Genomic DNA, 27,523 nt, shown 5'->3' on the forward strand with positions numbered 1-27,523 from the left:
GTGTATAATGTATGTGGGGAGTACACCTGTGTCACTGCACTGTGTAGAGCTGGTTCCTTCCTTCTACATTACGAAGGTTCCAAGAATCGAACTCAGGTCATCAGGATTGTAGGGCAAGTACTGTAACCACTGAGGCATCTCACTAGCCCCTCCCCCGTTGTTTTGAGCCGGGCTCTTCACTGAGCAGGAAAGCTCATCAACTGACCAGCTAAGCCAAGAGGTCCTCCTGCCTCTGCCTCCCCAGCTTTCTACATGGACACTGGGGATCTGAACTTATGTCCCTTGTGTTCATACAACAGGCACTTTGCCCGCTGAGCTATCTCCCAACCTCTCCTGCATTACTTCGTTTGTTTGTTTGTTTAGTTTTTCTAGACAACGTTTCTCTGGGTAGCCCTGGCTGTCCTGGAACTTGTTCTGTAGCCCAGGCTGTCCTGGAACTCAGATCCTCCTGCCTCTACATCCCAAGCGCTGGGATTAAAGGCATGCACCACCACCACCTGGTTCCTGTATGGCCTTTCAAAAAGATTTACCTTTGTTATTTTTAATTGTGATTGTGTATTAGGAAGGTATGAAGTGTGTGTGCACGTAAGCACTCAGAGACACTAGATCTTGTGGGGCTGGGGTACCAGGCCTTTGTGAGCCACCTGATGTGGGTGCTAGGAACCAAACTTGGGTCCTATGCAAGAGAAATATGCACTCTTAACCACTGCCTCTCTCTCTCCAGCCCCACCCTTACCCCCATCCCCCTCGCAGAACAGAACTTGCACTGTAGGGGTGCCTGGCTTGCTGGCTTATCCTCTTCTGATCTCAACTGCCATTCCAGCAGGTAGCCACGCCTCCTGCTGGCACATCTGCAGAATGAGGCTGAGGCTCTGGCTGCCTCCAAGCAACCCCCCACCCCAGACCCTCTCCCACACCTCATGCAGAGACAGCAGCTTCCCAGGAACAAGTTTGTTTAGGAAGAGATGCAGTGTCTCCCCTCTAGCGCCAAAGTCACAACATGACTTATGAAGGGTGCACCATGCAAAATGCTAGAAGCAAAACTACACGGATTCCTTTGTGCTTGGTCGTGATGTGGACAGGCCCAGCAAAGGGCTGGCTCGGCTCAGGCCTGGGGAGACCCAAGCAAGTAGAAGCAGAGTACTTTCCCTGATGAATCCTGGAATCAAGCACCTTCTACCTGCTGGGTTGTCAATTTAGATCTTCTTAGGCAAATTACAGGAGCTGAGCTTGGTCTCATTTCTACCAAATGTTTAAGACACCCTTGGGCTCTGTGGCTTGAGAGGTACCACAGCACTGCCGGCTCGATAAAGAGGACTTGGTTGGCTCTGAGGAACAAACAAGTTCAGGAGACCAACAAGGGTGATTTTCTTTTCTTTCTTTCTTTCTTTCTTTTTTTTTTCCTTTTTTCCTCTTTTTTTTCTTTTTCGGCTTTTTGAGACAGGGTTTCTCTGTGTAACAGCTCTGGCTGTCCTGGAACTCACAGAGATCCACCTGCCTCTGCCTCCCAAGTGCTGGGATTAAAGACGTGCACCACCACCTCCAGGCTAAGGGCAATGTTTTTAGCGTGTTAAATATCACTAAACCGTACCTTCAAAACCAGCTTAAAATGGTCAGTTTTGCGCTATACATGCAGCCCAGGCTGGCTTCAAACTGGCTGTGTTGCTGACAATGATCTTAAATTTCTGATCCTTTTGCCTCCACCTGGGATTACAGGAGCAGACCACCACACCCAGTTTCTGCGGTACCGGGGACAAAAACCTGGGACTTCATGCAAACTAGGTAACCACTCTCCAACTGAGCTACACCCCCAGCCCAACCACAGCTTTTTTTTTTTTTTTAAAGAGACATAACAAATGTGACAATATCATTAAATCAATGTTGTTTATTCCCAGGGTCATGGAAAACCCCCGCACTCTTAGTGAAGTCTACTACCTTGCTCAGTTTACTAAATGACAGGTGCTCTGTCAATGCCAGGTCTATACAAGCCCCCGCCACCACCATCCCCCAGTCCCCTGCACTGACCTTTGGTGTGGATGCTGATGTCAACTCAGACGTCAGATGTCCACAGGCTCCCTCCTGAGGAGCAGAGGTGAACACAGCTGAGAGCCACCCACTGGGCAGGACATACCGTAAAGCCCTGTACCTCACTTGCCTTGGGGAGACAGAGCAATTCAGGAGTGTGTGGTTTTAGCTGCTGTGTGAAGTGCTGGGCTGCCCTCACAGGAAAAGCGTGCTGGACCAGGTTTTTGTTTGTATTAAATTGCACAGGCTTTAAATACACCCTCTTGTCAGAAAGGTTGAACTCCGAACTAAACTATATATTCTCTCACATTATTTGTAAAGAAACGAAATCCGAATTGCTAGAAAACCCCCAAAGCCAAAATGCTATGCCTTGGGCTTCAAATGCTATGCAAATCTCTATCTGAAAGGATCAAGTTAGCCTATTTTTAGAAATATGTCCTAGAAAAGTATTCACACAGGTGCCCGATGTGTACAAAGCTTCTTGTGGTCTAGTTTTAATGGGAAAAAAGGGCATACACAACCTAAAAATGACTCCATTCTATGGCTACGTCGTCAGCGTATGGGCCACAAAGAAGACCGGAAGTGAACTGGTATGCGTAGACACAAGGGTGAGCTGGCTCCCATCAACTTTCACCATTTAAAAAGCCTTTCTTAGAGGAAGTCCAGAAAACCCCACGTTAATCCCTCGGATGCCTTGTTTTGTTCCTGGGGTGAATCGGACAGAAGGAAAAGCTCTCCGGCCATCTGAGCAAACAAGAAATGCCTCCCTCAGGTACAGACAACTGAGAAGTTGACCGAGCAACTGTTTGTTTTCTTGGAGCCAAAAAACAGGACGGGTGGAGATTACTTATAGCTCAAGTTGTTACCCAAGAAGCAGATGGGCTGGGAATCATCGCTCAGACTCCAAATGCTGCACCGTCGAGACAGAGGATTCTCCCACAATACAACACGGCCAGTGTTCTAACCCTCTCTCTCTCCAAACTATGACAGGGACTTCTTCACTGCGTCTTATCTCTTCACAGGAGAAACAGAACACCAACCCCATCATCCCCATGACAGCCTCAGTGTCCCCTAGCCACCTCCTCCCACAGCCTCCCACTCTGGACCTGCTATGTAAAAACCACACCAGTTAAAAAAAAACAAAAACCCTATACCCTTCCAAATTAAATCTACTATGTTAGAAGCCCATGCTGGCCACACTCTCCCTTCTCCTTGTCTGTGGACATAAAAACCAAGCAGGAAGATGGTAAACACAATAGCAAAAGCAGGGTATTCTAAGGGAAAGACAGGAAAGCAAACCTAGCTGCTTCACTTACAAGGGGAAGAACATGGCGTCGTGGCCACCCTCCCTCCTAATGAGAGCTGGCATAAGACTCAACAACAGGACCCTCTCACTCACAAAGGCAAACACTCATTAAACTGTATAAATACAACATATATTTAAGACTCCATAGTTCCTCTGCTTCAGAATCTGAAATACGTTAAGAGGGCCCAAACTCCAAATATAAATTACTCATGAACTAGTTTCTCTGTTACAGGGCAAATGGGTCTTCTCTGAAATGCCTGGGCCAGAGGGGCTTCACAGTAGAGCATTTCTTGGCTAGCAGGACATGCGCGCACCTGCTTTCCTGGCCGAACTTCTGTAATCCTGAAGCCCCGACATCCCAAATTCTCCAAAACCCGACTGACAATATACTCAGTGGGAGAATTAAGAAGTTTTGGAAACTAGATTTGCAGATTAGGGATGTTCAACCGGAGAGGCCCATTACCACACCCAGTTGGCTGCCGTCCATGAACGCGTCCTTAAGCTATGCTTGCTCCCAAGTTGCCGTTAGGTAGCTCTCTATCTGCCTGCCCCTACCTATACTTCCTGTGCACAGTCCCGGGAAGAGACCATCTTCACACAGCCCTGTAAGACGTTAACCTGACCGTAACACCTCTACATCCTCCAGGCTCCTACCGGATTCCATGCCAAAGATCAGACAGCCACCCAAATATCAGCCTTCTCTGCCAGTCACCTTTCCCAGGACTCTTGCCAGAACTGAGGGGGAAAATCGATAACTGTCCTCCCTCCACTGTAGGTCAAAGGGCTTCTGAAGGTCTGCAGGCAGGCGAAGAGCAAAGACAGACTATTACCGGAGCACTGCTGGGTCCCTACCACGTCGGGGCCCACCAGCCACCATCGGCTCTGAGAGCTGCCAGAGAGTTAACTTCTTCAGGGCAAGCACCCATTTGTCAGTCAATGCCTTTGCAGGAGCTGACCACCACTGACCAGCCTTTGGCCCTGGAAGCCCTGTGGTAAGGCAGGAATGTGGAGCCTCTCTGGAGCAAAAGAGATCTCATTAAAGGGCTTTGGACTGCCCCCCCCCCCCGCCGGGAGTTGTGAAATCCCCACCCTGAAGAAGGCACTAAGCGTCATCCCTCCCATGATGAGGAACAGCCTGGGTGTGTGTCTTCACAGCCTGGAGACAGGTCAAGGAGCACAGGGTTGCCTAGGAAGAGGGATAAGCGGTCACCCGGTGCCGTGACTTAAGAGAGTCCCTTCCCTCTAAACTCTTTCTCTGGTGGGCGCTACAAAGAAAGCAAGTTATTGCCCATGGTGGTTTGAAACAGAAATTCTCTCCGCCCCCCCTCCCCCGCTGCCTCCGCCCCCTGTCGGCTCAGGTTTTAGAATGCTTGATTCCCAGCTGGTGGCACCATTTTGAGGGTTGTAAGGCATTTAAGGGGGTGAGGCCTGGCTGCCCAAAGTTAAGTCCCTAAAGGCGGGCCTTTGAAAGATAGACCTGCCCGTGCCTGCTTTGATTTCTCATCCGCTCCACCTCATGCTCACACTGCAAAACCAACCCCATCCCACCTTTCTGCCACAGGGATGGACAGAGGCACCTCTGAACCTGGGAGGCAAAAATAACCCTTTCTTCCCCAGAAGTGCTATAAGGTGCATGATCACAGCAACACAGATGAACGAGAATACCCACACGACACAGTTAAGGACTCCACACACAGAGAGGCACTAGGTCTTCCCACAGGCCACAGGGTTTGAATGCCTAGACCACCTAATTCCCCAAAGGCCCGATTTGGCAAAGGAGACTCTCACAGCCTAACGTTTGCAGGCATGGTTTAGAAAGCTAGAAACGGCTTGTGGGGGCCACAGATCAACAGGCACACGTGTTTCCTGCCAGCAGGGGCTATGATTCGGTGAGGGTGGGGTACAAAAAGACTCTCCCCGTGACTTGCGTACATCTTTAACCCTCCGCCTGTTGACAGCAGAGGGGGCTTTCTGCCGCCGCCGCCCTCCAGCTAGGCCTCCTAAGTCCAGAGCTGGCAGAGAGGGGCAGCTCCAGCATAAAGTGGGTGTCAAGCTACAGCAAGACATGGGGCAGTGTCAGCTGGCAGCCAGATTGTAAATACAGACAAATCTAGGTGAGGGCTGGAGGCCATGAAAGCACTGTAGGGCCCCTCGGGGTCTCAGTGCTAGCTTACAATCAAAATTGAAAGGGAAATGGGCATTTGGTGGCTTGAAACCTCCAGATCTTGGTTCAGAGTCACTCAGATTATCTAACCAAGAGCCGCCCCGTCCCTGTCACACACACACACACACACACACACACACACACACACACACACACACACCCGCCCCCCACATCAAGCTCTGAGAAGCCACCGTCAGATGGAAACCAAGTCTCACACAAGGTCTTTCTCAGCAGAAACCAAGGAGATCCTACTAGTAGCAGTTTCTATCATGATCTCAATGGTTAAATGATTCGCTATTAAACATACTGTCCCCATTTCTTTATTTTCATTTTTGAGACAGGATCTCGCATAGCCCAGGCTGGCCTCAAACTCACTCTGTAGCCAAAGATGACCATGGACTTCTAACCCTTTCCCTAATTACTGCCATTGCAGGCATGCCATATCACACATGCAGCACTTGGGGACCAGACGTCATCATGGATGCTAAGCAAGCTCACTACCAACTAAGCCACACCCGAGCCCCAGCCCCAGCCCCAGCTATCACATAGCATCAGTGACTTGAACACTCATACAGATCCACAAGTGGGTCCCGAACTGGACAGCCAGGCTCCTCCAACCCCTTCCTCCCTGCTCTGAGATCACACCGGAGCCTTTGTCATCCCAGCCTCCAAGTAGTAAACTGATGCTTCCTACGACTTCTCTCTCTCCCACTAGACACTGCCAGAGGATCCAGGTCAGCCACAGAGCAGGGCTTAACATTCTGTGCCTGTAAGAAGCAAGACCTCACTTCTCTTGAATGCCCTGCTGAGGTGCTCACTACCTGCTGCCAGACTGTGTCCCATCATGTCTAGAGCCATGCTGTGGAGGATTTGTGTCAAGGGCTAGCCGATGGTGTCATTCTGGCCTGCCGCAGTGACAAGTCAGAACTGGTGGTAAAAGGCCGAGCCACCTCCACCCAGCCAGAAGTGAAGGACAGCATATGACAGCCACAACCATGCATACCTGGGGCGGGAGATGCCGGAGAATTAAACTAATGAGGGATCAGACATATTCTTACCCCCTGTCTCCCCACTTCGCTCCCCATCAAACATGAGTAGAAAGGGGTCACCAGTGAGTATCCAATAGTCTCTGGGAACATGGATCTATAATAGCTAGCAAGGAAAAAAAAGCTCATAAGTCAAAGCAAAAGGGCTAAATGAGTGAGAAAGGGCTCCAACCCCTCCCCCACTTCTTCATGTGTGTGTGTGTGTATGTATGCTTGCACGTGTGTGGGTCCAAGTGTATATGTACCTGTGGAGGCCTGAGGTTCACATCGGGACTTTCCTTGATCCCGCTGCTACTTTATTCTTTTGTGGCAGGGCCTCTCAAACTCAGAGCTCCCCCCGCCCCCACAGCTAACCTCACTAGCTAGCTTACTCGGGTGCGGGGTGCAAGGTGGGGGCTGGGGGTGAGGGAAGGGCTGGAATTGCCACACTCACCCATAGAACCCAAACTCTAGTCCTCAAATCCATTTGCTTGACAAGCATTTTTACCTATTGAGAGATTCCTCTCCCCCCCCCCCCCGACCAACCCCCAGCCTGAGATGCCTGCTCTAGCGCCTCCTCCAAGTCCTTGTACAATCATTGACCCCCCTGCTGGGTCCAGATTTCCTCAGATGTGAGATGGAGTGAGGAGTAAGGAGGCTCTATGATCCCCTGGAAGCCCAGCAACCAAAGCAGTCTACAGGTGCTCTGGATGACATCATTACCCAAAGGTGCAAAGTCGGCAGGAAATGGAACTTCACCCACTGGTCCCCAGGTGGCACTCAGTTTACCTAGGTAAGACTTGTGGGGGCTCCGAAGATGGCTCAGTTAGTAAGCCACCTGCCTTCCAGGTATGAGAACCTGGGTTTGATCCCCAAAACCCATGTAAAGAAGCCAAGCATGATGGTGTGTGCTTGCAATCCCAGTGCTGGGAAGGCACAGGCATGCTGGTCAGCCAGCCTGACTAATTGGTGAACCCAAGGTCACAGTGACAGAAGAGGAGAAGGAGAGGGAGGTGGGGAGGAGGGGGAGGAGGAGAAGAAGGGGGGAGGAAGGGGGGAGGGGGAGGAAAATAAAGAGAGAAGGAGGGAGGAGGAGGAGAAAGGGAGAAGGAGGAGAAGGAATGAATGGCTCCTAAGGACCAGCACAGAAGTTGTCCTCCAGCATCCAACCCACCCTAGACAGATAGACAGACAGACAGACAGACAGACACACACACACACACACACACACACACACACACACACACACACACACACCCCTGGTTGAGACTAACAAAAGTTATTAAAGAGTAATCCACTTGGGGACATTTGTTACAGCAGTTTTAGGGCACTAATACAGCCATCACACAAGCAAGGTACACATCTTCTTCCCAGTTTTACTGGTTATAAAGTGGGTTCAGACGAGCTCGGTAGCTCTCCTGGTGCCCAGATGTTCCTGCCACTGGGCTGGCTACTCTTATCACTACACTAAGCTGTATTCTTTCCTAACATACCAGGACCTCAGCTCTTGGGTCAGAACCAACAGATGGTGAAAGGAGTTCATGGCTTCAAGGCGCCACTTGGTGGTGGCGGGCACCTGTCAGATCAAAGACCTCAGCCCCTCACTGAGGAACCACGGTGAAGACTCACCACCTCCCGAAGCCATCTAGTTGGCAGGCTGTTTTACGATCGCCACGATCACTGAGACACGGGGCTCCGTGCTAATTTTCCTTTGCTGTAAGTGACTGAAAAGTAATGGTGTCAATTTTAATGAGGATCAAGCGAGGCTCCTAAAAGGACCTCGTAAATGAAGAGTGATCCCCTCACACGCAACAATGACCCGCTGTTTTATTCCAGAACACGAGAGTGTCACTGAATTTACACGGCTTTTACAAGGACGTGCAGAGGCAGAGCCTTGCAGTTTTGATGCTTTCTCCCGACACCTGAACCACAGACAGAGCTAGCACAGTGACAACCCAGCAGGAGCCAAGCCTCCTGTCCACTGGCAACAGTTTCTAGTTTTCTGTGAAATAGAGAGGCAACTGAGACCCTGTTACCACACAGCAAAGTACTGCATCTGGGCTCCAGGGCCACCAGGAGTTTGTTGCCTAAGCCTGAATCTTTTCTGTTTCCACTTGCCAAGATGTTCAGAATGACTGCCAACCCTGTAAGTCTCTACGAGGCTCTTCAGCTGAGTCCATTTCATTTTATTAGTGCCCTTCCAAAGCAACTGCTGGGGTTTTCAGAAAAGAAAAAATGAGAGTATTTCACACCTCCATCTTTACTGAAAATATCTTATATTCCACTGACTTTTGGCTTCTATTTATAAAGAAGGTTCAAGGCTTAGGGGAGAAAAAAAAAAATCACTGGAGTTGTGCTTTAATGGATATTCCCAAGCAGCGTTGTGTCATTATTGGCCCGGGTTGAGCTGGGCGATCTCCCAAACTTGTGACATAATCAGGCCTCTCTCTGCGTTACTCCATCCACTCCACGCTCCCTCCACATCACACCACTGAATCATATGCTCTTTTCAGCAAGACTGATTGCCCGGGGATTAACATTAGACAGCCCAGTTCCATTATTCAGCAGGCCCCATTCAAATCCCGGCCCTAAACTCTAAGAGAGATTTCAGAGCTTTCACAGGGATGAGCTGCCAGAGTGCTCAAAGGGGTGTGTGGGGGGGGGGGGGGGGGGGTGGGAGGGGTGGGGGGAGCTTTTGAATGTTTAACACAACAACTCAAGCTAAAACCTGCTGTAAGCAAGACCCTGGAGCAACAGCGGCCCTGCCTTGACTCCTCAATTCTTGGACCGGCCCCAATCATGAATAATTTGTAGACCTGTGCTAGACTACAACCCCAAAAGGCTGCTACGGAACAACCCTTTTCTCCCCCTCATAATAAATTACTTAATTTTAAATTTAAGTATTCAGAACTTTTAGCCCCAAACCTAACGTGCTTTTCTTAATGCCAACAGTTCATGTCGGATTTTGCCCATGTAGCCGAAGTAAATCCCAAGTCATGTGCTCTTTGATGAAAGGATTTAGAGCCATTTGTGACAAAAGAAATCCTCTCACACGTCACTCCTCTGTGTGTGTGTGTGTGTGTGTGTGTGTGTGTGTTTACTAAAATATCCAAGTTTAGCATAGCACAAATGTCTCTATGAAAAACAGGAACAGAGCCAGGCCCGATGATACAGGTCTCAAGATGAGTTACTGCTCAGGATGGTGAGGCAGAAGATGAAAAGATGGACGGCCAGGGCAACAGAGCAAGTTCAAGGCCAGCCTGGGCAACTTAACAAGATCTTGTCTCAATGTATAATATACATTAAAAAAAAAAATGTCTGGAAGACAGCTCAATGATAGAGCTCATGCCTAATTCCAGTCCTCAGTATTTGGGGATGGGAAAGTGGGGGATACAAGCCAGGTGTGGGGGTAGGCACCTATAATCTCCACACTAAGGAGTGAGAGGAGGATCAGGAGTGCTCCAGGTCATCTTTAACTGCACAGCAAGTTCAAGGCTAGCCTGGGCTACAAGAGACTGTATCTCAAAAAACGTAAAAGTAAATAAAAAGTAAAAGAAGACCCCGACACTCTTTTGTGATTAGCTATAGGATAAATATTACATAATAACCTATCAAATCTCACAATTCGGCTTCTGAACAACTCCCTTACTCTTGGCTATTCACAGGAAATGACGTAGGAGGGTCTGTGTTTACAGAGCGCAGTGGGTGGACACGTTTGTCCAGTCACCAAAGGCTGTGAGAAGTCAAAATGGATCCCTATGAGCTCTGAGTGGAATCCTCGGTCAGCAACCAGCACACGAAAGAGTAACCCCAGGCAACGACGGAGGACAGGGAAGAAGCCAAAGTGTCGCCCGTGCCTGACAAGTCAGAGCACAGGACGCTCCAATAGGAAGAGATCTCAGGCCACCATTCCCGCAGCACAGAAGAGCCCGAGCTGCAGACTCATGTCAGTAACTGCGGCAAACACTGACCATGAACTCGACAGGACTCCCGAGTCACCAGGAAGGCAAAGCTCTGGGCAAACCTGTGCAGCACTTTCCAGATTAAGTTAATAAGGGTGGAGAGACCCAGACTAAAAGTGGGCACCCCGTTAAATGTACGGCGCAAAGGGAAGAACTTGACCTCAGTACTAGTGCTCATCTGCTTCCTGGCTGCACACACGATGTAACCAGGCGCCATGCTCCTCCCAACTCCACGCCTTGTCCACCATGTTGGACTCAAACTGTGAGCCCAGATGTACCCTTCCTTCCAGAAGCTGCTCTGGTTGAGTATTTTCTGCAACAACCAGAAAAGAAACTAATGCGGCAACCAATCGAATCTCTTCATTGGTCACAACATAAGCTCACGATAGCCAGTAAAACTTGGGAAGAAAGGTCCCTTTCTGGAACTACAAACTGTGTAACCCTAACATGGGTAACGAAAATGGCCTACTTATGTGACAAAACACACTTTGTGAGCTCCCAAACATAGGTGGCTCCCTTTGCTCAGAGAACTACCTTCCAGGAATGGGCATTGGACAAACCAACAGCCATCTCTGAGACTGACTTTTTTCTTCCAGCCAGACACAGGCTCAGTCATTACATTAACTTTTTTCTTTACTCTTCAGCCCATGTGATAAGTTGCCCTTCTTTAAACAGCATTGCCTCTCATTTAAAAACAAAAATTTTCCAGGGCTGGAAAGCTGGCTCAGGAGTTAAAAGCACATATTTTTCTTCTAGAGGCCCTGAGTTCCATTCCCAGCATCCACATTGGTGGTACACAACTGTTTATAGCTCTAGGTCCAGGAAATCTAACGCCCTCTTCTGGCCACTACAGGCACTGCACTCACTTGAACATAACCCTACACAGATACATATATATACTTAAGTTCCCCTGCACACACTAAGATTACTCAGAGTAATCTTAGCTTCCAGAATTGTACCACCTGATAAAAGATAATGCTTAGGAACTAAGAAGAGTCTCCTTCTTCCAAGCCCATAAAACCTGGCTACCCAGGAAACAGAACAAACACATCGTATGACAGACACGACCTTCTCAGAGGACATCTTACAAATACAAAATGGAGACAAGCCACTTCTCCTTAAGTGTGAGGAGAAAACAGCTTCACTGTCATGGTTTTAAATGCGTCAAGCCAGAATAGACTGGAGGTGTGCTGCTGCCAAGAAAGGCAAACTCACCAACAACATCAAGGTGGTACGTGTGGTTGATAGAGCCGTACTCATTCTCCACGAGGCAGGTGTAATTGCCTTTGTCCGACGGGACCACACTCTCCATAATAAGGCTCCAGTGCTGGTTTCGTACCTGAAAGAGTCCAAGGAAAGGGGGTTATTTGTGACAGGGTAAGCGCCAAATACACACAGGGGCAGACCGTGGTCAGCACACATGTGGCCTGGGTTCAACACCCAGGAAGTTGGTAGAAGCATACAATTTAGAGCAATTACAAACTGCCTTACAACTAATATTCAGAATGGTGGTGGATGAAAAGAAAGGCTTCCCAAGACTAGCCTAACCGGCTGGTATCGACATAGTCTACATACAAGCAAGGATATCCAGGAGTAAGCGAAGGTGTGTCCCTGTCTTGGATTTGAGGTTCCATTAGGAGAACCAACATGGCCAATGTCGGTATGACACAATGTCATACCTCACTGGCAGATAAACTACTAAGGTCTCCCTCCCACTGGGAGCCTGTGGTCCCAAGAGCACCTCGGAACCATCTAGAACCAACACTGGTGATCACTGGCCATATGCCATGCCTTCTGCCTTAGCTTATTTAATTACCCCCAAAAGCCCTTGTTCAGATCTATTCTTGTTCCTGGAGCCTCTGGCTTCTTTCTCGGGCCCTCTAGATATATGGAAGTCTCAAGAAGTTTCAAATGGGACCATGGGTCTGCCCCTCCCCCTCCAAGCTGGGGGATAAATGGCACATGTTCCTGATAGTCCCAGAATTCCAGACATGGGAGCCAGGGCTATTGTAACTCCACCATCTCCCACCCATCCCACCCCACCCCACACACACAGCCTGTCAGCACACAGGGGCTTCTAACAGTCTCATATTGTAAGAATCTAAACTAGAGAGCAGGGAAAGCCACGTCGATGTCATGCCCTTCTAAGAACAGAGGGCAGGGGAGTTGTCCCATGATGCACCTGCGAACAGGGGCCTTGACTGTAACTGTAAAGTGGGAGTGCAACGGCAAGATCACTGGTCCCCACTAGGGTGCCACATGCTGTTCTTGGAGTGAGAGCTGGATCCCTCTTATCAGCACAAGCAAGCAGAGGGTTAGAAATGAGGCAGACGGTCACCTTGCTTAGATGCCACTGACCCCAACCCTTGCACAACCGTGGAGTTGCCTCAGAGTCCAGCACAGGAAAGTGATAAAGGAAAGCTGGCTCACGGGTAAAATAGGTGGGGAGAGGGAATGAATCTGAGGACTTCAGACTGTTAACAGGGAGGGCCTGTGCTCTACTCAAAGGACTCACATTGGTCTCCCAGGACCTGCAAGACAGCCTGAGAGGAAGCCAGGTGGCCCCTTAACAGCTCCCTGCCTGTCCCATTCAGTCTGACTGTCCTGATGGGGGAAACCCATGGCAAATTCCACAGTTTCATGGGGAACCTATCAAATCCATTCCCAAGGTGCTACCTGGAGCTCTCATGAGAAAGGAGAGGCAGTGACCAGCTCTTTTGCAGAACCCGGGGCAGATGGGGACATGAGGAGACCCTCTGCACCCCAGGCTCTCAGAGATATCAGAACTGCTTCTCTCTTTGCCAGTCACATGGAGAGTAGTTTAGGGAGGCAGCCACAGGCTCCAGAGCCACCACGCTTCTTCGTAATCCAGCTCTGAGCCCTGCTGTAAATATTCAGTTCTTTGAGCCCCCGTTCAAATGTCATGCCTGTAAGCCTTTAATCATGGCAGCGCCTCACTCTGGACCCCATCCAAACTGTCAATGTCTTTCTTGTGCCTGGATTCAGACTCGAGCACATGGCATTTTCCAAATGGACTTGTCCATGAAGTGCTAAGGGAGGGGATGCTGGCTGCCCAAGACATCAGAGCGTGGCTTGGGGTAGCACAGCCTGGAGGTTGCCTTTTTGGATTACCACCCCCACCCCCCCGTGCCCCAAAATACACATACACACACTCACTCGGGGAGCACATGGTCAGCTAAGTGTTTCCTTGGGTCTATAGCATGCTAAGAAAGAGCCCTTCTTGGAGACACACCACAAACATCATTAAGTTAATGTGAATAAAATGTTTTTGCAAAAAGAAGCACATATACCAAAGTGGGTATTTCCACCCTTCTAGAACCCTGCTACTCAATATTTCCACCCTTCTAGAACCCTATTACTCAATATTTCCACCCTTCTAGAACCTTTTACTCAGCCAATACCACCCCTAACATGCAGCACTGTTCACATTTTCTCTGACGCCACTGCTTCCAGTTGAATTCCTTGACACACCACCAGACCCAAAAATTTAAAGCTGTGGCATTTTCCAAATGAATACTCTAAGAAACTGCCAACCGTGAGACTTGGATACTTCTGTGGAGGAGAGCCTACTGTTCATTAGCAGATGCTTAACAGCAGGCCAAACAACCACAACAGCCAAACAACTACAACAGCAGCTCTGTAAGAAATGGCAACCACAGGCTCTGGGTTTGGAAAGTCACTACATCAGTGTTTGCACACCGAGCTCCTTGGGACCCTTGCAGCAAGCACATGACATGCACCTCGCCCTTCAGTGTGCCCCCTAAGTGTCTCAGATCTGCAGGGCCACAATTATTTTGTCATCTGAGTCAAATGCGTATACATTGTGTTTGCTTTCAGAGAACAGGAGAGAAAAATAGCCCCCTCCCCGCCCCCAAAAAAATCTGAGAAGCCGATCAACCTCATTAGCAATCAGGGGGATGTAAATTAAAACAATAATGAGACGCTGGTTCACCAGCTGATTAACAAAAATCAGGAAGATCAGCGTCAGTTCAGAACACAGTGAGTGAATACAAAGGAATACAGACACAAATGGACAATAGTAACATAAAGCCAGGGAAACTGGTCTGAGGAGTAAGCTGGTAGCATCCATTGAAACTAATGACACCTTTGTCCAGCCTCCTTAGTACTACTTTTGGATATCTCGTCCATAGAAAATAACCAGTCTAGCCAACCACCGAGGTCAAGCTTCGGTGAGAGACCCTGTGTCACAAAACAAGATAAAGCACGATTGAGGAAGACACTTGATGTCAACCTCCAGCCTCCAAACACGTGTGTGCACACATGAACACACAGGCACATGAACTAAAAGATAAAGGCTCCCCCGCCATCTGCGGGGTCCTTAGATCTTACTCAGGGTGTGTGCGTGTGTGTACCTCATCTGGATCTCTCTAGCCAACCGGGAACAAAAGGCCGGGGACAGGAGGGATCCTGCACCACGCAGCATTCCCGTAACTCTTATGTTCATTCCTGCCCACAGCCAAATCTGTGTGGAATTCGTCGTTATTTTCCAGCTGCCAAGTAACAGAGTTGGCGAGGAGAGCTCCAAAACTATGTACACCAAGGTCTTTCTTGAAATAACATTTCAGTCCTGAAAACAAAGCAGACTGAAGCTAAGCCTTTGAGCTCTTTAACTTGAAACACAAAGAACAGATTCCACAAATGTTCCCCCACCCCACCCATGCAAAGATGGGAAGATGGCTCAGACAGGTTTCGGGGTTTTTTTTCTTTTGTTTTGTTTTTTGTTTGTTTGTTTGTTTGTTTTCAGACTCCTGCTGTCCCAAACCTCTGTGAAAGCCTCGGCTACGCTCAGGTAGCAACTTGGAATGAAGACTTAACTTAGGCAGAGTCAAAAACTTTTCACAGAAAGTCAAAGGTCAGAGGCCCAAACTGTCACCTGGATGTTTGGCTTCCTCATTGCAAAACAACCAAATAGCCAAAGATTTCCAAATACCTAGGTGTTCACTAACAAGTAGAATAAACATCTAGAAGCTGGACTCTTAGCCAGCTCAAAGGAGGTGTCCATGTGACAACAGATGGTCCTGTGACTTCCCAGAAAACAGCAGTGCAGGGAAGCCTACAGGTAGCCTGGGCTTCAGAAGGCAATCTACATAAAGACATCCTCCATTGTTGTTAAGATGTACGGACTCTCACAGTGCCAGCCCACGCATCTTTTCCAGAAGGCTTCTGGGGTGCCAATCCACACCTTCTGAATGCACTTGTATACGAAGGCTCACACTTGTATGGAGGAGCTGGTACTTGGAACTGTTTGTCATCAGCCAGATGTGAAGGCCAACACTTGTTAATGCTTAAACCCACATCAACAGAGAGAAGTTTGCTTTGCAGGGGGCCGTGCAGAGAGCTGCGCCTTCAGACCCTCTACCACAGTGGTTAGAACCTCTTTTGGGGGGGGGAGGGTCAAACAACCCTTTGACAGGGGGTCCCCTAAGACCATTTGCATCTCAGAGATTTACAGTGAGTCACGGCAGTAGCAAAATCACAGTTAGAAAGTAGCAATGAAAATAATTTTATGGTTAGGGGTCACTAAAATATGAGGGACTGTATTAAAGGGTCACAGCATTAGGGAGGTTCAGAACCACTGATGTACAACCACAGGTAGAAACTGCATCTTCTCAGCCTGTTGCCTGAAGGTTCTAACAAAGTAAGCAGCAACAGGGCATCTAATACCTTTTCAACTCAGCTCTTTAACAGCACTGACCCTCAAAAACCTAAACAAAGAACTGCCATGCAATCCAGCAATTTCACTAACCGTATACCCTAAAGAACTGAAAGCCAGGACTTTGACAGGTGGACATAAATTATAACAAAAGGTAGAGGTTTACCCATTGGATAAACAATTATCCACTAATCAATCATAAAAATAATTTAAGTTTTGGTTCACACTATAACATAAATGATCTCTGGGTGCCAAAAACTGAACCTGGATGCGCTGCCTGAGCAGCACACGGTTTGGTCCCATTTCTTAATTCTCTGACTTCAAGTGGTTTTGTGTTTCCCATTCTCCCTTCAGTGGCCCCAGGCACAAGTCCCTCCAAAGCATGCTGGGGTATGGTGGCCAGGGGCAGCAAAGCCATAAACAAGTAAGAAGAGCTTGCGGGACTGGCCTGGCCATCAAAGCCTGTGTGGCCTCCAGAATGACAGATTAATGAAACAAGAAAAGTCACACAAATAACCAATGTTCCTTTACGGAAACTTCCAGGTCTCCTGGCTTGCTGGAAAAACATACTGTGGAAAACTTGACACCTTGCTTCATTAAGAGGCAAACAGGAACCAGAGGGGTTGGCAGGCCCTCTCTGTGGGATTTGAGTTAGGTAGGTCTCTTCAATTGGGCATCCCTTTGCCTGGTGACACGGTTCAGTGGGTAAAGGCAAATGCCTCCAAGATTGATAGCTTGAGGGGTTGGAGGTTTAGCTCACTGGTAGAACACAAGCGCAAGGCCCTAGGTTCGGTCCTCAGCTCTGACGAGAGAGAGAGAGAGAGAAAGAGAGAGAGAGAGAGAGAGAGAGAGAGAGACAGAGACAGAGACAGAGACAGAGACAGAGACAGAGACAGAGACAGACAGAGACAGAGAGATAGCTTGAGTGTGATTCCTAGGACCCACCTGGTGACAGAAGGGGAAAAATCAACTCCCACCCACAGGTTGTCCTCTGGCTTCCTCATGATATGACACACAGCCGCCCCCATCCCCCTCTCACTCCTCCCTACCCCCTTCTCATAAATGAGCTTTTGTTTGTTTTTTAAGTAGGTCTTTCATTTCCAGAGCAGAGAGATGCAAAGCAACCCAGCACCTCAGGTCAAAGGTTTGTAGGTACCTTTCTTTAGCCGTTCACATAGCAATGAAAAAAAATAGCAAAAGGAGAACCCAACACAGGGCCTAAGAGACCCAACACTGTGCCATGAAGGCCCAGGTGAAGCCTAAAAGTAGACAGGTTTCAGGCGGCAGGCAGCCACACCAGGAAGGGGGACCCAGTCCCCCCCCCCCCCCCCGAGGCTGTTTGTTGTGGGACCTCCCACACTTCACAGCCTAGGAGCCCTGGGCCGGCTTAATGCATCTCCAACAAGAAGCATGCTCTTGGGAGCCATGTTTGCCAAGCTGAAAGCTGTGACTTTTCCGAACTCCCAGAAGCCCCCGGGAGCTCGGAGGAATTTCTAAATTTCCAATGTCACCAAAATGAATGTCCCACCGGTGTCGACTTTATTGCCCTGCTGTGGAAATCTTTATTGCACAATCATTTGCATTGGACAGGTCACCTCAGGGGCTACCAGGTCACATGCATGCACCTTCTGTATGCCCCAGGGAAGGATCAGAGGAGCAATGAGACCAGGGCCATACATTCCTAACGCCAGCTTTCCCTTCATCTTTTTCACCCTCTTCCCTTTAATTTTTTTTTTTTTTGTGGGGGCAGGGTGGAAGGCTTGCACAGGTATGTGTTTGTGTGTACATGTGTGTGGAGGCCAGACATAAAATTTGGGGTATCTCCCTCTAAACCTTATTTTTGAGATAGGATCTCTCATCAGACCTGGTGTTCACTGCCTTGGCAACACTAGCTGGGGTCACAGACACACACTGGCATGTCTGGCTTCTACCTCCTAGGTTGCACATGTGTGTGCAAACATACATGCAGACGATACTTATACACATAAAACAATCACACATACATCTTTTTTTTAAAAAAACGGTCTAGGCATGTGTCCTCCTAAGCTACAACCACTCTCGGGGTCCTCCTGAGTGCTCTTAATTAGCATAAGGTTGTCATGGGTAATTAAAGCTACCTGCACCTGCTAAAAAATCAAGGGCATTCCCTCATTAAGCCCCTGTGTCTAACAGCTCCGTAATCGTAATCACTCACTCACATTTGCAAAACGTTCCCTGCCCATAATAACGATGTACAACCCATTTATTTTAAGACCAGGAGCCTCTGGAGACTCACAGGCTCGCTTTGTACCTGCACAGAAGTTGTCTTCCTGAGCAGAATTGTTAACCACCATGGTTCTGACCGCCGTTCTCACAGTAAAACTGTACTTAAATTAACCGTTGAAATTGCATCAATTCTGTGAGCTCCCCACAAGCTCGAGCGGTAAGCCGATCCAGGCACCAGAGTTCAGGTGATGTGACCCTCCTTCCCTAGCAACAGCTAATGAAATCCTTGTCTGTTTGTTAGTTTTATTTACCTATTTTAGGGTCAGCCTTCCAATGTCATTGTCTAAGGGCTGAAATAAGAAGAAAAGGACAAAGACCTTCGCGGCTCCTGCTTCTAACAACACACAGAGGTCGCAGCTGATGACTGAAGAGGTTCCATGTCTGAGGTCCAGCAGACCTGCCCGTTTTTGGTCCTTTACTCAACTTCCCCAACCTAGAGAAAGACTTACAGGCTTTCCCCATCCTCCTCTGGGTTTGGGCCTTAACACGTTCATCTTTTAAGGTCAAAACCAAATGGCAAGAATTATTACAGAAACAAGTAAACTTTTCCAAGATGAAAGCCTGTTCAGGCAGCCCCAGGTACCTGACAAGTGGGAGGAATCTCAGCGGGGTACCACAGTGCCAGGTTAAAGACAGGGGGAGACCATTCTTCCACACACCCCCAAGGCTGCCTCCAAGAACGCCTCTCCACTTGGCTCTTAAGAACTGGGCATTGGTGCCTTCCATTTACCCACGCTGGGGATTTCTAAGATGGGTTCTTAGTGATCCCCGCACTCTTGGGAAGAGCAAAAGTGCCGGGACCCTGGCTCCATGATGAGGTTACAGAAGGCTGTGACATATTAGCTCTTCTACTCAGCCCCTTTGCCTGCTTCCCGTGAACCTGACAGCTGCTCTGCCTTTGCCCATGCAGCAAGGAGCAAGAAAGTAAATCCTAAAGACAAATGAACAGTTCCTCGCCCGGAGAATCCTTTGAGGGAGAACTCAGCCTTAACCAAAACCTTGGCACAGTTCTGGGAGAGGCTGAGAGAAAAGACCCCACTAGGCTGTGCTCGGGTTTGCAGTAAAACTGTGAGGTACTGACTGTAAGACCACAACCTGAAGCAGTGTGTTACATGAGAAGAGATAACTAACACACCCTCACCACTTTCATAACAAGGATCCCATCAGTCCTCCGCACATGCAATTCCATCCGGAATTCTTACAATTCCATCCGTACGAAATAATTTGAAAAGTCCATCTCTTTCTTTCAAAAACAAAACAAACAAACAAACAACTTTCCAGCTAGCCCCCAACCCTTTCTCTTCTTTTTTTTGTTTGTTTGGGGTTTGATGGTTGTTGTTGCTGTATTATATAGGTCTGGCTATCCTAAAGCTCACTATATAGACCAGGCTAGCTTTGAACTCAAAGGGAGGGATCTGCCTGCCTCTGCCTCCTGAGTGCCCAGATGTGCAACCACACCTGGCTTCGCTGGCTCTTCTTTATACATATTTTCCCTCTGTGCTGATCCCACAGTTCCTTGCCTATACTTGGGACTTCATCCTTATCTTTAGCTATAACTGCCAGCTCTCAAGTTGGCCTCCCTGCCAAAGCAGAGCCCCTCTGACTCGAGGCCGTACCCGGCCCTGTTCGCTTTAGCTTCCCCAGTGCCTAGAGAGTGTCCTATCTAAGGATGCTTAATCGATGGTGCTGAATAGATGCACGCAACCATACAGAATATCCCCAGGGATGTCCAATCAGTGATGCTGAGTAGATGTGTAAAACCGTACTTAGCATCCCAAGGAGCCATCCCAGGGATGTCACAGAGATGTTGTCATTCAACTCCCTAGCGAGTGATGAGACTAAATTTTAGGCCATTCTCTGACGGGCCCCTGAGCGTTTCTGAGGATGAAGGATGGGGGTAGGACACTTCCATCATTGTCCAGTGTCTCCGCTTGTTAACAAATACTAGTTCGTACTCCACCCTCTAAGCCAAGCCGCTCACTCTTAATGCAATCCCATCCTCACAGGGCGCTGTGCCACTTCAAGTTTTACAGACCATAAAGCATATAGAAAACAGACCCTCAACTTTCGACCCCCCTGGCTATTAAACTCTCCTCATCTGAAAAAAAGAATGCAAATGGGCACTAACCTGAAAATTACAGGGGCGTCCAGGGTGATCCTTTAAACATATCAAACGGTGACGTGATCAATTACAATAATTAACGTCTTTTTAAAAACACATATTCCATCTGGTCCTGCCAACTTTGGAGGACTTTAAAAAAATAAAATAAAATAAACATTTCAGGAATACGGGGCTTTTGAAGTTCAGGCCTACCTTGTAGCCTCCAATGCGGTGCTCCTGTTTAAATTCCTTCCCGTTTTTTAGCCACCTCATTGTGGGGGTTGGGTTCCCCCCAGCTGGACAGCGGAACTTCACAGTGTTGGCCGCAGGGACGGCGTGCAGACGTTTCTCCATCTTTTCTGTGTTGGTCCAGTACGGCGCTCCTGTGTCGGAAGACAGCGAGACACATGTAGACGAAGAGGGACAGCCTCATCAACTCAAGAAACGAAGGGCCGCCTCGCTGCATGGGGACGGATCTGGCTTTCTTTTGACTCTCTGAATAATATTTATGTTCGGAAAATATTTTCAGAAGTCTGGTCCAGCTGGCCTAGCTGAAGGTCCCCAGAGGGCCCACTTATTGGGTTATGACTATTAACAGGGGGAAAAAAGTTTTCGAAGCACCCTTCTCTCTTGTTCCTGTCTGGTGCCAAAAAAATAATTCCATGTCAAATCATGCTTTAAAAGCTACTTTATATTCACAGAAACAGCCCATGTAATAACAAGCGCTCAGTCCTCCAAAAAATATATCATTTTAGATCACCACGCCTGTTAAATGGTCACGTATGCACAGTGTAAAAACAAACTGCCCTCGGGGACCACAACGACATGCCCATCAGAACTAACTCTCTGTGTGGGCATGGGTGGAGGGGGTGTGTGTACGTAAGCATGCCCATGTGTGTGAGGCCAGAGGTCAACCTCAGGCGCTGTTCCTCAAGTATCAAAAAGATAAACACCTTATTTCTTGAGGCAGGGTGTCTCACTGGCCTAGAAGTTAGCAGGTAAGCAAGCCACCCCCCCCCCAACTGAGCTCCCAGGAATCCCTATGCCTCCATTTGCCCAGCATTACAATTACAATCATATGCCATCATGTCAGGGTTTTTCTAATATGGGTTCTGGGGCTCGAACTCAGGTATTTATACTTGCAGAGCAAGTACTTTACCCCCTGAGCTAACACTCTAGCCAGCCCTGCACAGTCTTGTAATTGGCATTTGATTGTATATATAAGTCGTCATCTTAGCGTGATAAAACGATCCAGGGAGCCATCATTAATTGCTTAGAACCTTATACAATAAACCAAAATACGGCATTGCTAAGTATATCTTCATTTTTTTTTTTAACTGAAAGAGAACTTTTTTTTTTCTTTACCAGCAGTGGCATATAGTCCTATACGCCCTGCCTAAGCTTAACAGGAGGCAACTAATCAAATGCTACGTAAAGTCACACCCCCTACATGGCCCTCACAGTCACAGGGACAAGTGATTTTTCTTTAAGCTCAGAAAATGAGGTAGATCTTTCTATGACCAAGTAACAAGTAAAGTGCACCTTGTAAGTAGGCGCCGATCATCCACAGAATGCTGCTATAAATTCCTCACGCCTGTAATGGCTCGAGGCTGTTGGTGACCCAGGGTTTGCTTGCCAATTGCTGTTCTAAGAGCTTGTACATGCTTAGCACATGACTCCTCACAACTCAACAAGGGGCTGTTACTGTCCCTGTTGCAGGGCCAAGGAAACTGAGGTAAAGCATTACCTGCCAATAGTCACAGCACCAAAAGACAAGCAACTGACATTTAACCAAGATCAGTCTGATGCCCGAATCCCGGTCTTTAGCCCAGTCTCCTTGATAATACAGATCAACTTCACCAAGAAGCCATGTCTTCCATCCCACCTTCTAAACACTGAAAGCTAGAATCCCAGACAGTCAGGTAGAGTGACCACTTCAGCCTTCAGTGTTGTCCAGAGTTTCCACTGTAATACTGGGCAACAATTATACCTTCCACGCGATGAGGCACAGTAGGAGCAGCTCGCACACTCCACAAACCAGAGGCAAAATGGTTGCAGCAAGGGACCATATTTGGCAGTCTCCCTTCTAGCATATTCTAGGTGGGGTGGGTGGGGGTAAGGGAGCTCAAGCTGAACAGCCAGCTTTCCTAGTACAATCACTTTCTGGAATAATTGCCCCTGCCCCCCTGGCTGCCTCGCCCTTGCTCTTGACACCCGCTACAAGATCAGAGATGAGATTTCTTATCAAGGGCACAATGTATCTCCTTCATGCTAATGCATTCCCAAGTGTCAAGGTGGTGGGATTTAGGTGGCAACCTCATGACTCCAACCAACACTGTGCAAAAACACAGCTGCTCACCCACTTGGACCAGAGGGAAAGCGAGGAAGGGAGGGGAGGGGAGGGGAGGGGAGGGGAAGCCAAAAGAAAAGAGGCTTCACCATTTCCCATCCATCCAGTCACATCTGTGACATGCATCTTGAGGACCTTGTAGCTCGGGTATTGAATGCTTGTAAACACATCAATTCTTTTGAGAGTTCACCAGGGGACCACTGGGACTCCCACTTATCACAAGACCCCAAGGACCTGGCATACCCTGAAACAATTTCAATCATCTTTCATTTTAAAAGCTTCTACTTGGAAAAATCCATCCAAAGCCACTGAAAGCAGCCATTGAGATCCCAAAATAAATAATGAGCTTTGTCCCTACACAAAGACTTCAACAAATCTGACCTAAATGGCTAGCATACCTCATGCTGTCAGGTGTCCGGACTCAGGGCATTTGTTTAAGTAAACACAATGGCCTATTCACATGAATTAGCTAAATATTAATGCAGCCACCCTTTCAGATAGCATCAATTACTGCCAGCTGAGCTCTGGAATGTCCCTTTTAACATAGAAAGAAATCAACAAATAAGTGCTTACCAACTGTCAGGCATGATTTTCACGTTTTCTGAGATCAAAAAGTAGCGACTGGCCCCAGGAACTAGGAATGGTCTTTTCCACCCTAAGCCATCATTGAGGCTGCACCCTGGCCCCCCCAAAGGACTGTCCCTCCCCACCCCCACCCCCCGAAGCCACACGCAATGCACTGCCCTGACTTGTGTCTACAGCACACTGGCAACCAATGCCTTTGTCCTGGGCAGCCAAACAGTGACCTAAGGAATAGGATAAAAGAATACTGCTGGGATTTCTAGCAGGTAGCGGCTTCCCTGGAGTGAAACTGTATGTAGAAAATCTGCTCACACAGAACAGACACTGGCCACACACCACACTGTGGGCACCACTGCTTCTCACTTCAGTCACAGAGACCCACGAGGGGTTGGGGGGGGGGGGCGGCGCACTGTGAAACCCAATCACCACACAACTGGGACTGAATTTCACAACAATCCTCCAGGAGCTAAAAGATTACTGAGCTAAGTTGTTCGAGGTACCTGTGCTCGGATGGATACAGTGCCACTCTGCAGAGCGCTACATCAGGACAGCAGCCTTTGCGACGGAGCCTCCCACTCAGATGGCAAGTGTGCATTTTTTTTTTTTAAACTAAAGCGATGCTTGAAGAAGAAATGAAACTATTTTATTATTTATAATAGTACAATATCTTCATTTTATGGCTCTCCCTAAAATAAACTTAAAGGAGCTACATAAGCTAGAAAAATAGCACCGCTACACGACCATGGGCTTTGAGACAGTTTTGTTACGCAGCCCAGGCTGGCATCAAACTCAAGATCCTGCCTTGTCCTCCCTAGTACTAGAATCACAGGTCCAACACTCTGGACTCTCCGCAGACTCTTCTCCTTAATGTTTCGTGCCATTTGCACAAAGTAACCACACACAAATGTCCAGACACCAAAGAATGACTACATACAGCCAGAGAAACAAGGGCCAGGCATTTCAGAGAAGCCAAGACGGCCTCTTCCCTACCACAGCCTTGGAGCACTTCAACCATTGCACACAGAGCAGAAACTGCTGCAAGAGAGCAAAAAAACCTGCAGCAGCAGAGATGATCCTCCTGCCTGCCTAGCAGATGGTGGCACACGGGTTACTCAACAGCCTTGCTGGAGATGAATCTGCAAGCTGAGAGCACATAAGGTTGTCTGGAACCAGGACCCTGAGCAGCTGCTTTCTATGTATCTCCCCTTCCCCTCCCCTCCCTACCCCTCCCCCCATGGCATCACCTTAGGAATACGCAGAACACACTCAAAGTCACTTGATTCATAAAAGCGACCTGTGGTGTAGACCTCCAAAGGCATAAAAAGTGAAGTGTACCAAGTTACTCATGAAGTGAATGAGTGGACACCCCCTCCCCCTGGCCCTGACATTCACTATTTCCTCACGGCATACACAGCAAACCAAAACCATCCTGTTAGTCACAAAATATGGACACGAAGAAGCAAATTAAAAGAGCAGTGAGACGCACATAGCAAGCAAATAAAATCCCATCACGAAGATGTGGCTACTGAGAACCGGTCTCCTGTGTATCAGCACCTATCACCTTTTCATGATCAGTTCAAATAGCTTTCCACTCTCTTAAAATGCAGCTGGGTAAAGAGTGACCTGAACTCCACACAAAGTCCCTCCAAGTGTCCCATGGCCATCCTTAACCACTCTGTCCCACCTAGGAGGCCCACACTTCCTCGTCTGGAAGGTTGCTTCTCTGTCACTGATGCCAGCTTCCACACTGGGTGACTGTCCATCCTTGAAAGTGTGCCTGCTGACGGCTGCCCAGCTAGCAAGCACAGAAGGAAGCAGACCACAGCTTGAGTGGCAGCTGGTCCTCTAAGGCAAGGTGAGAGGATGGATGACTGGGAAGAACATCACTAAAAACCAGGATGCTGCTAGGATAAGGTTCTAATAGTCTTTCCAGGCATCTGTGTGCTACGCGGGTATTAATTTTTGTCAACAAACGGTATATGACTACAGGGCTTTTTAACCCTGCCATTTAAACTTGGTGATAAAACATAAGCTGCTAGGCCTGCCCCCATAAAAACCCTTACACACACACACACACACACAAACACACACACACACACACACACACACACAATCCTTACACAGCCAAGTATTGACATCTTAGGTCAACACACTGTTCTCTGCCCAGACCCAAACACAGGCACAGCCCGATGGTATTTTAGAGGAAAAACAGAGAATCATGTTACAATGTTCCTCCATCTGGCTTGATGACCCACAGGATCAATGTCACCCAGAAAGGTTAAGTGATTTGATCAAGGTCACAAAGCCAGAAGCCGGGCCAAGGCTAGCCCGGAGTTTCCAGCTCCCTTACCAGTGCTCTTCAAGCACAGCAGGCCACCCTGTGAACTCTCCCACAGTAATTAAGTCAAAAGTTCAAGATTTATGTAAGCCGGGGACTCTGACGACTGCCAACTGTATTTTTATTGATGCAGAAATGTTAAAACGCACAGGCTGTTTCAGGTCTTAGATCAAGTCTCCCCGGCTCCCTAAAGCCCCACTAAGACCCTGGCCTTAAGTCTATAATTAGGGCTTTTAAAAATATCACCAATCGGGACATCTGAAGGCTGTGCCCCCTGATGTGCTTGGTTTGTTTGGTTTTTTGTTTTTTGTTTTTTTTAATGTCACTATCCTTGCAATAGACTGTCATTTATCTGCTTTGGTTTGCTAAGAACTGAGAGAAACCAAATCTAGCAGAGTTGGAGACAGACTCAGCAGTGTAACGTAGACTGTCTTAGTCAGTCCTCTATTGCTGTGAAGAGACACCATGACCAAAAAGAAAGCATTTCACTGAGGGCTGGCTTACAGTTTCAGAGGTTAGTCCACTAGCATCATGGTGGGAAGAAGCGTGGCTGCATGAAGGCCAACATAGCATGCTGAGAAGGAGGCTGAGAGTTTTACATACTGATCCACAGAAAAGAAAAGAAGACAAGGCCTGGCCAGGCCATCCCCATGGTGCACTTCTTCCAACAAGGACTATTCTTCCCAAATAGTGCTACTCCCTGGTGACTAAGTGTTCAAATAGATGAGCCTTTGGGGGTCATTCTGATTTAAACCACCACAGGTACAGTCTGGCTTCTAGAAATCTCTATCAAATATCCCACTGACCAGTGAGGTATTTAATCAGAAACATATGGCTCTGTGTGTGTGTGTGTGTGTGTGTGTGTGTGTGTGTAAGTTACTTACAAGAGAAATGACTAGTTTCTGGGAGGCTCCACGGAATTCCCAGGATCTGCTGCAGAACAAGGTATCCCAGCCAGCACCAGCACACTGGCCAGGGTTAGGCTAAGAAGGAAAGGCTGTTCCAGGATCACCACCAGCATCTCCTCTGGTAAGGCACCTGAACGGACCTGCTGATGAGGTTCCCATTTGGAGGAACTGACAGAGCATCTGACGGCCCTACACACTTTGTCTCTCTATTCCTACACTCACCAACTTGGATGCCATCTGTACCAAGTTAAAAAAAAAAAATCATTAGGATGATGGTGATTCGGGACTGTTAGCAGCAACAGGGAGATCATCAAAGAATTGAAGATCTCAGACCACATACTTCTGTCTTCCCTAGTTCCTCCCAGCCCTTCTCCCAGGAAAAAGAAGAAAATAAGACTGTCTGATGTGGAGCCCATGGCATTTGCAGGTCTCAACAGAGATGAAACCGAATTGGAAAACCTCTTTCACTAGAAAGGACCCCTCACTCCCACAGTGGGAATCTTGATACTGTCGTCCTGCTGTCGACCGCCTCCAGATAAGCCGCGGCACCAAACTTTTGCTCGAACATGGCCTACGCAGAATCTCCAGAAACAATCACTTTAAACACAGGCTTGAGGAAATAACTTTTCTTAAACACACACACACAAAAAAAAAACCTCCACGAATCTGCTGCCAGATGATCTGTGGAGACAAGTTCCTGGCCAAGGTAACCACGTCAGTTACCTTTTCCACGCTATAGAACCTTCTACAGCCCTCAGCCTGGTTACAACTCAAAAATCAGCATCTGAATTAGTAGCATTTG

The 27,523-nt window shown here is 48.1% G+C and overlaps 1 protein-coding gene across 10 annotated transcripts in view; it reads right to left on the reverse strand.

Annotated features, from left to right (window-relative positions):
* Positions 1-27,523, reverse strand: part of Fgfr2 (fibroblast growth factor receptor 2) — a 101,237-nt gene that overhangs the window by 45,550 nt on the left and 28,164 nt on the right. For all 10 annotated transcript variants that reach the window (XM_051145415.1, XM_051145414.1, XM_051145413.1 and 7 more), the window contains 2 exons: positions 20,757-20,926; positions 11,698-11,821 (listed from right to left, as the gene is read on the reverse strand). In XM_051145415.1, coding sequence (XP_051001372.1) covers positions 11,698-11,821; positions 20,757-20,926 — 294 coding nt within the window. The remainder of the gene's footprint in view (positions 1-11,697; positions 11,822-20,756; positions 20,927-27,523) is intronic.

This window comes from Acomys russatus, chromosome 5, assembly GCF_903995435.1.
Source record: "Acomys russatus chromosome 5, mAcoRus1.1, whole genome shotgun sequence".
NCBI lineage: Eukaryota > Metazoa > Chordata > Mammalia > Rodentia > Muridae > Acomys > Acomys russatus.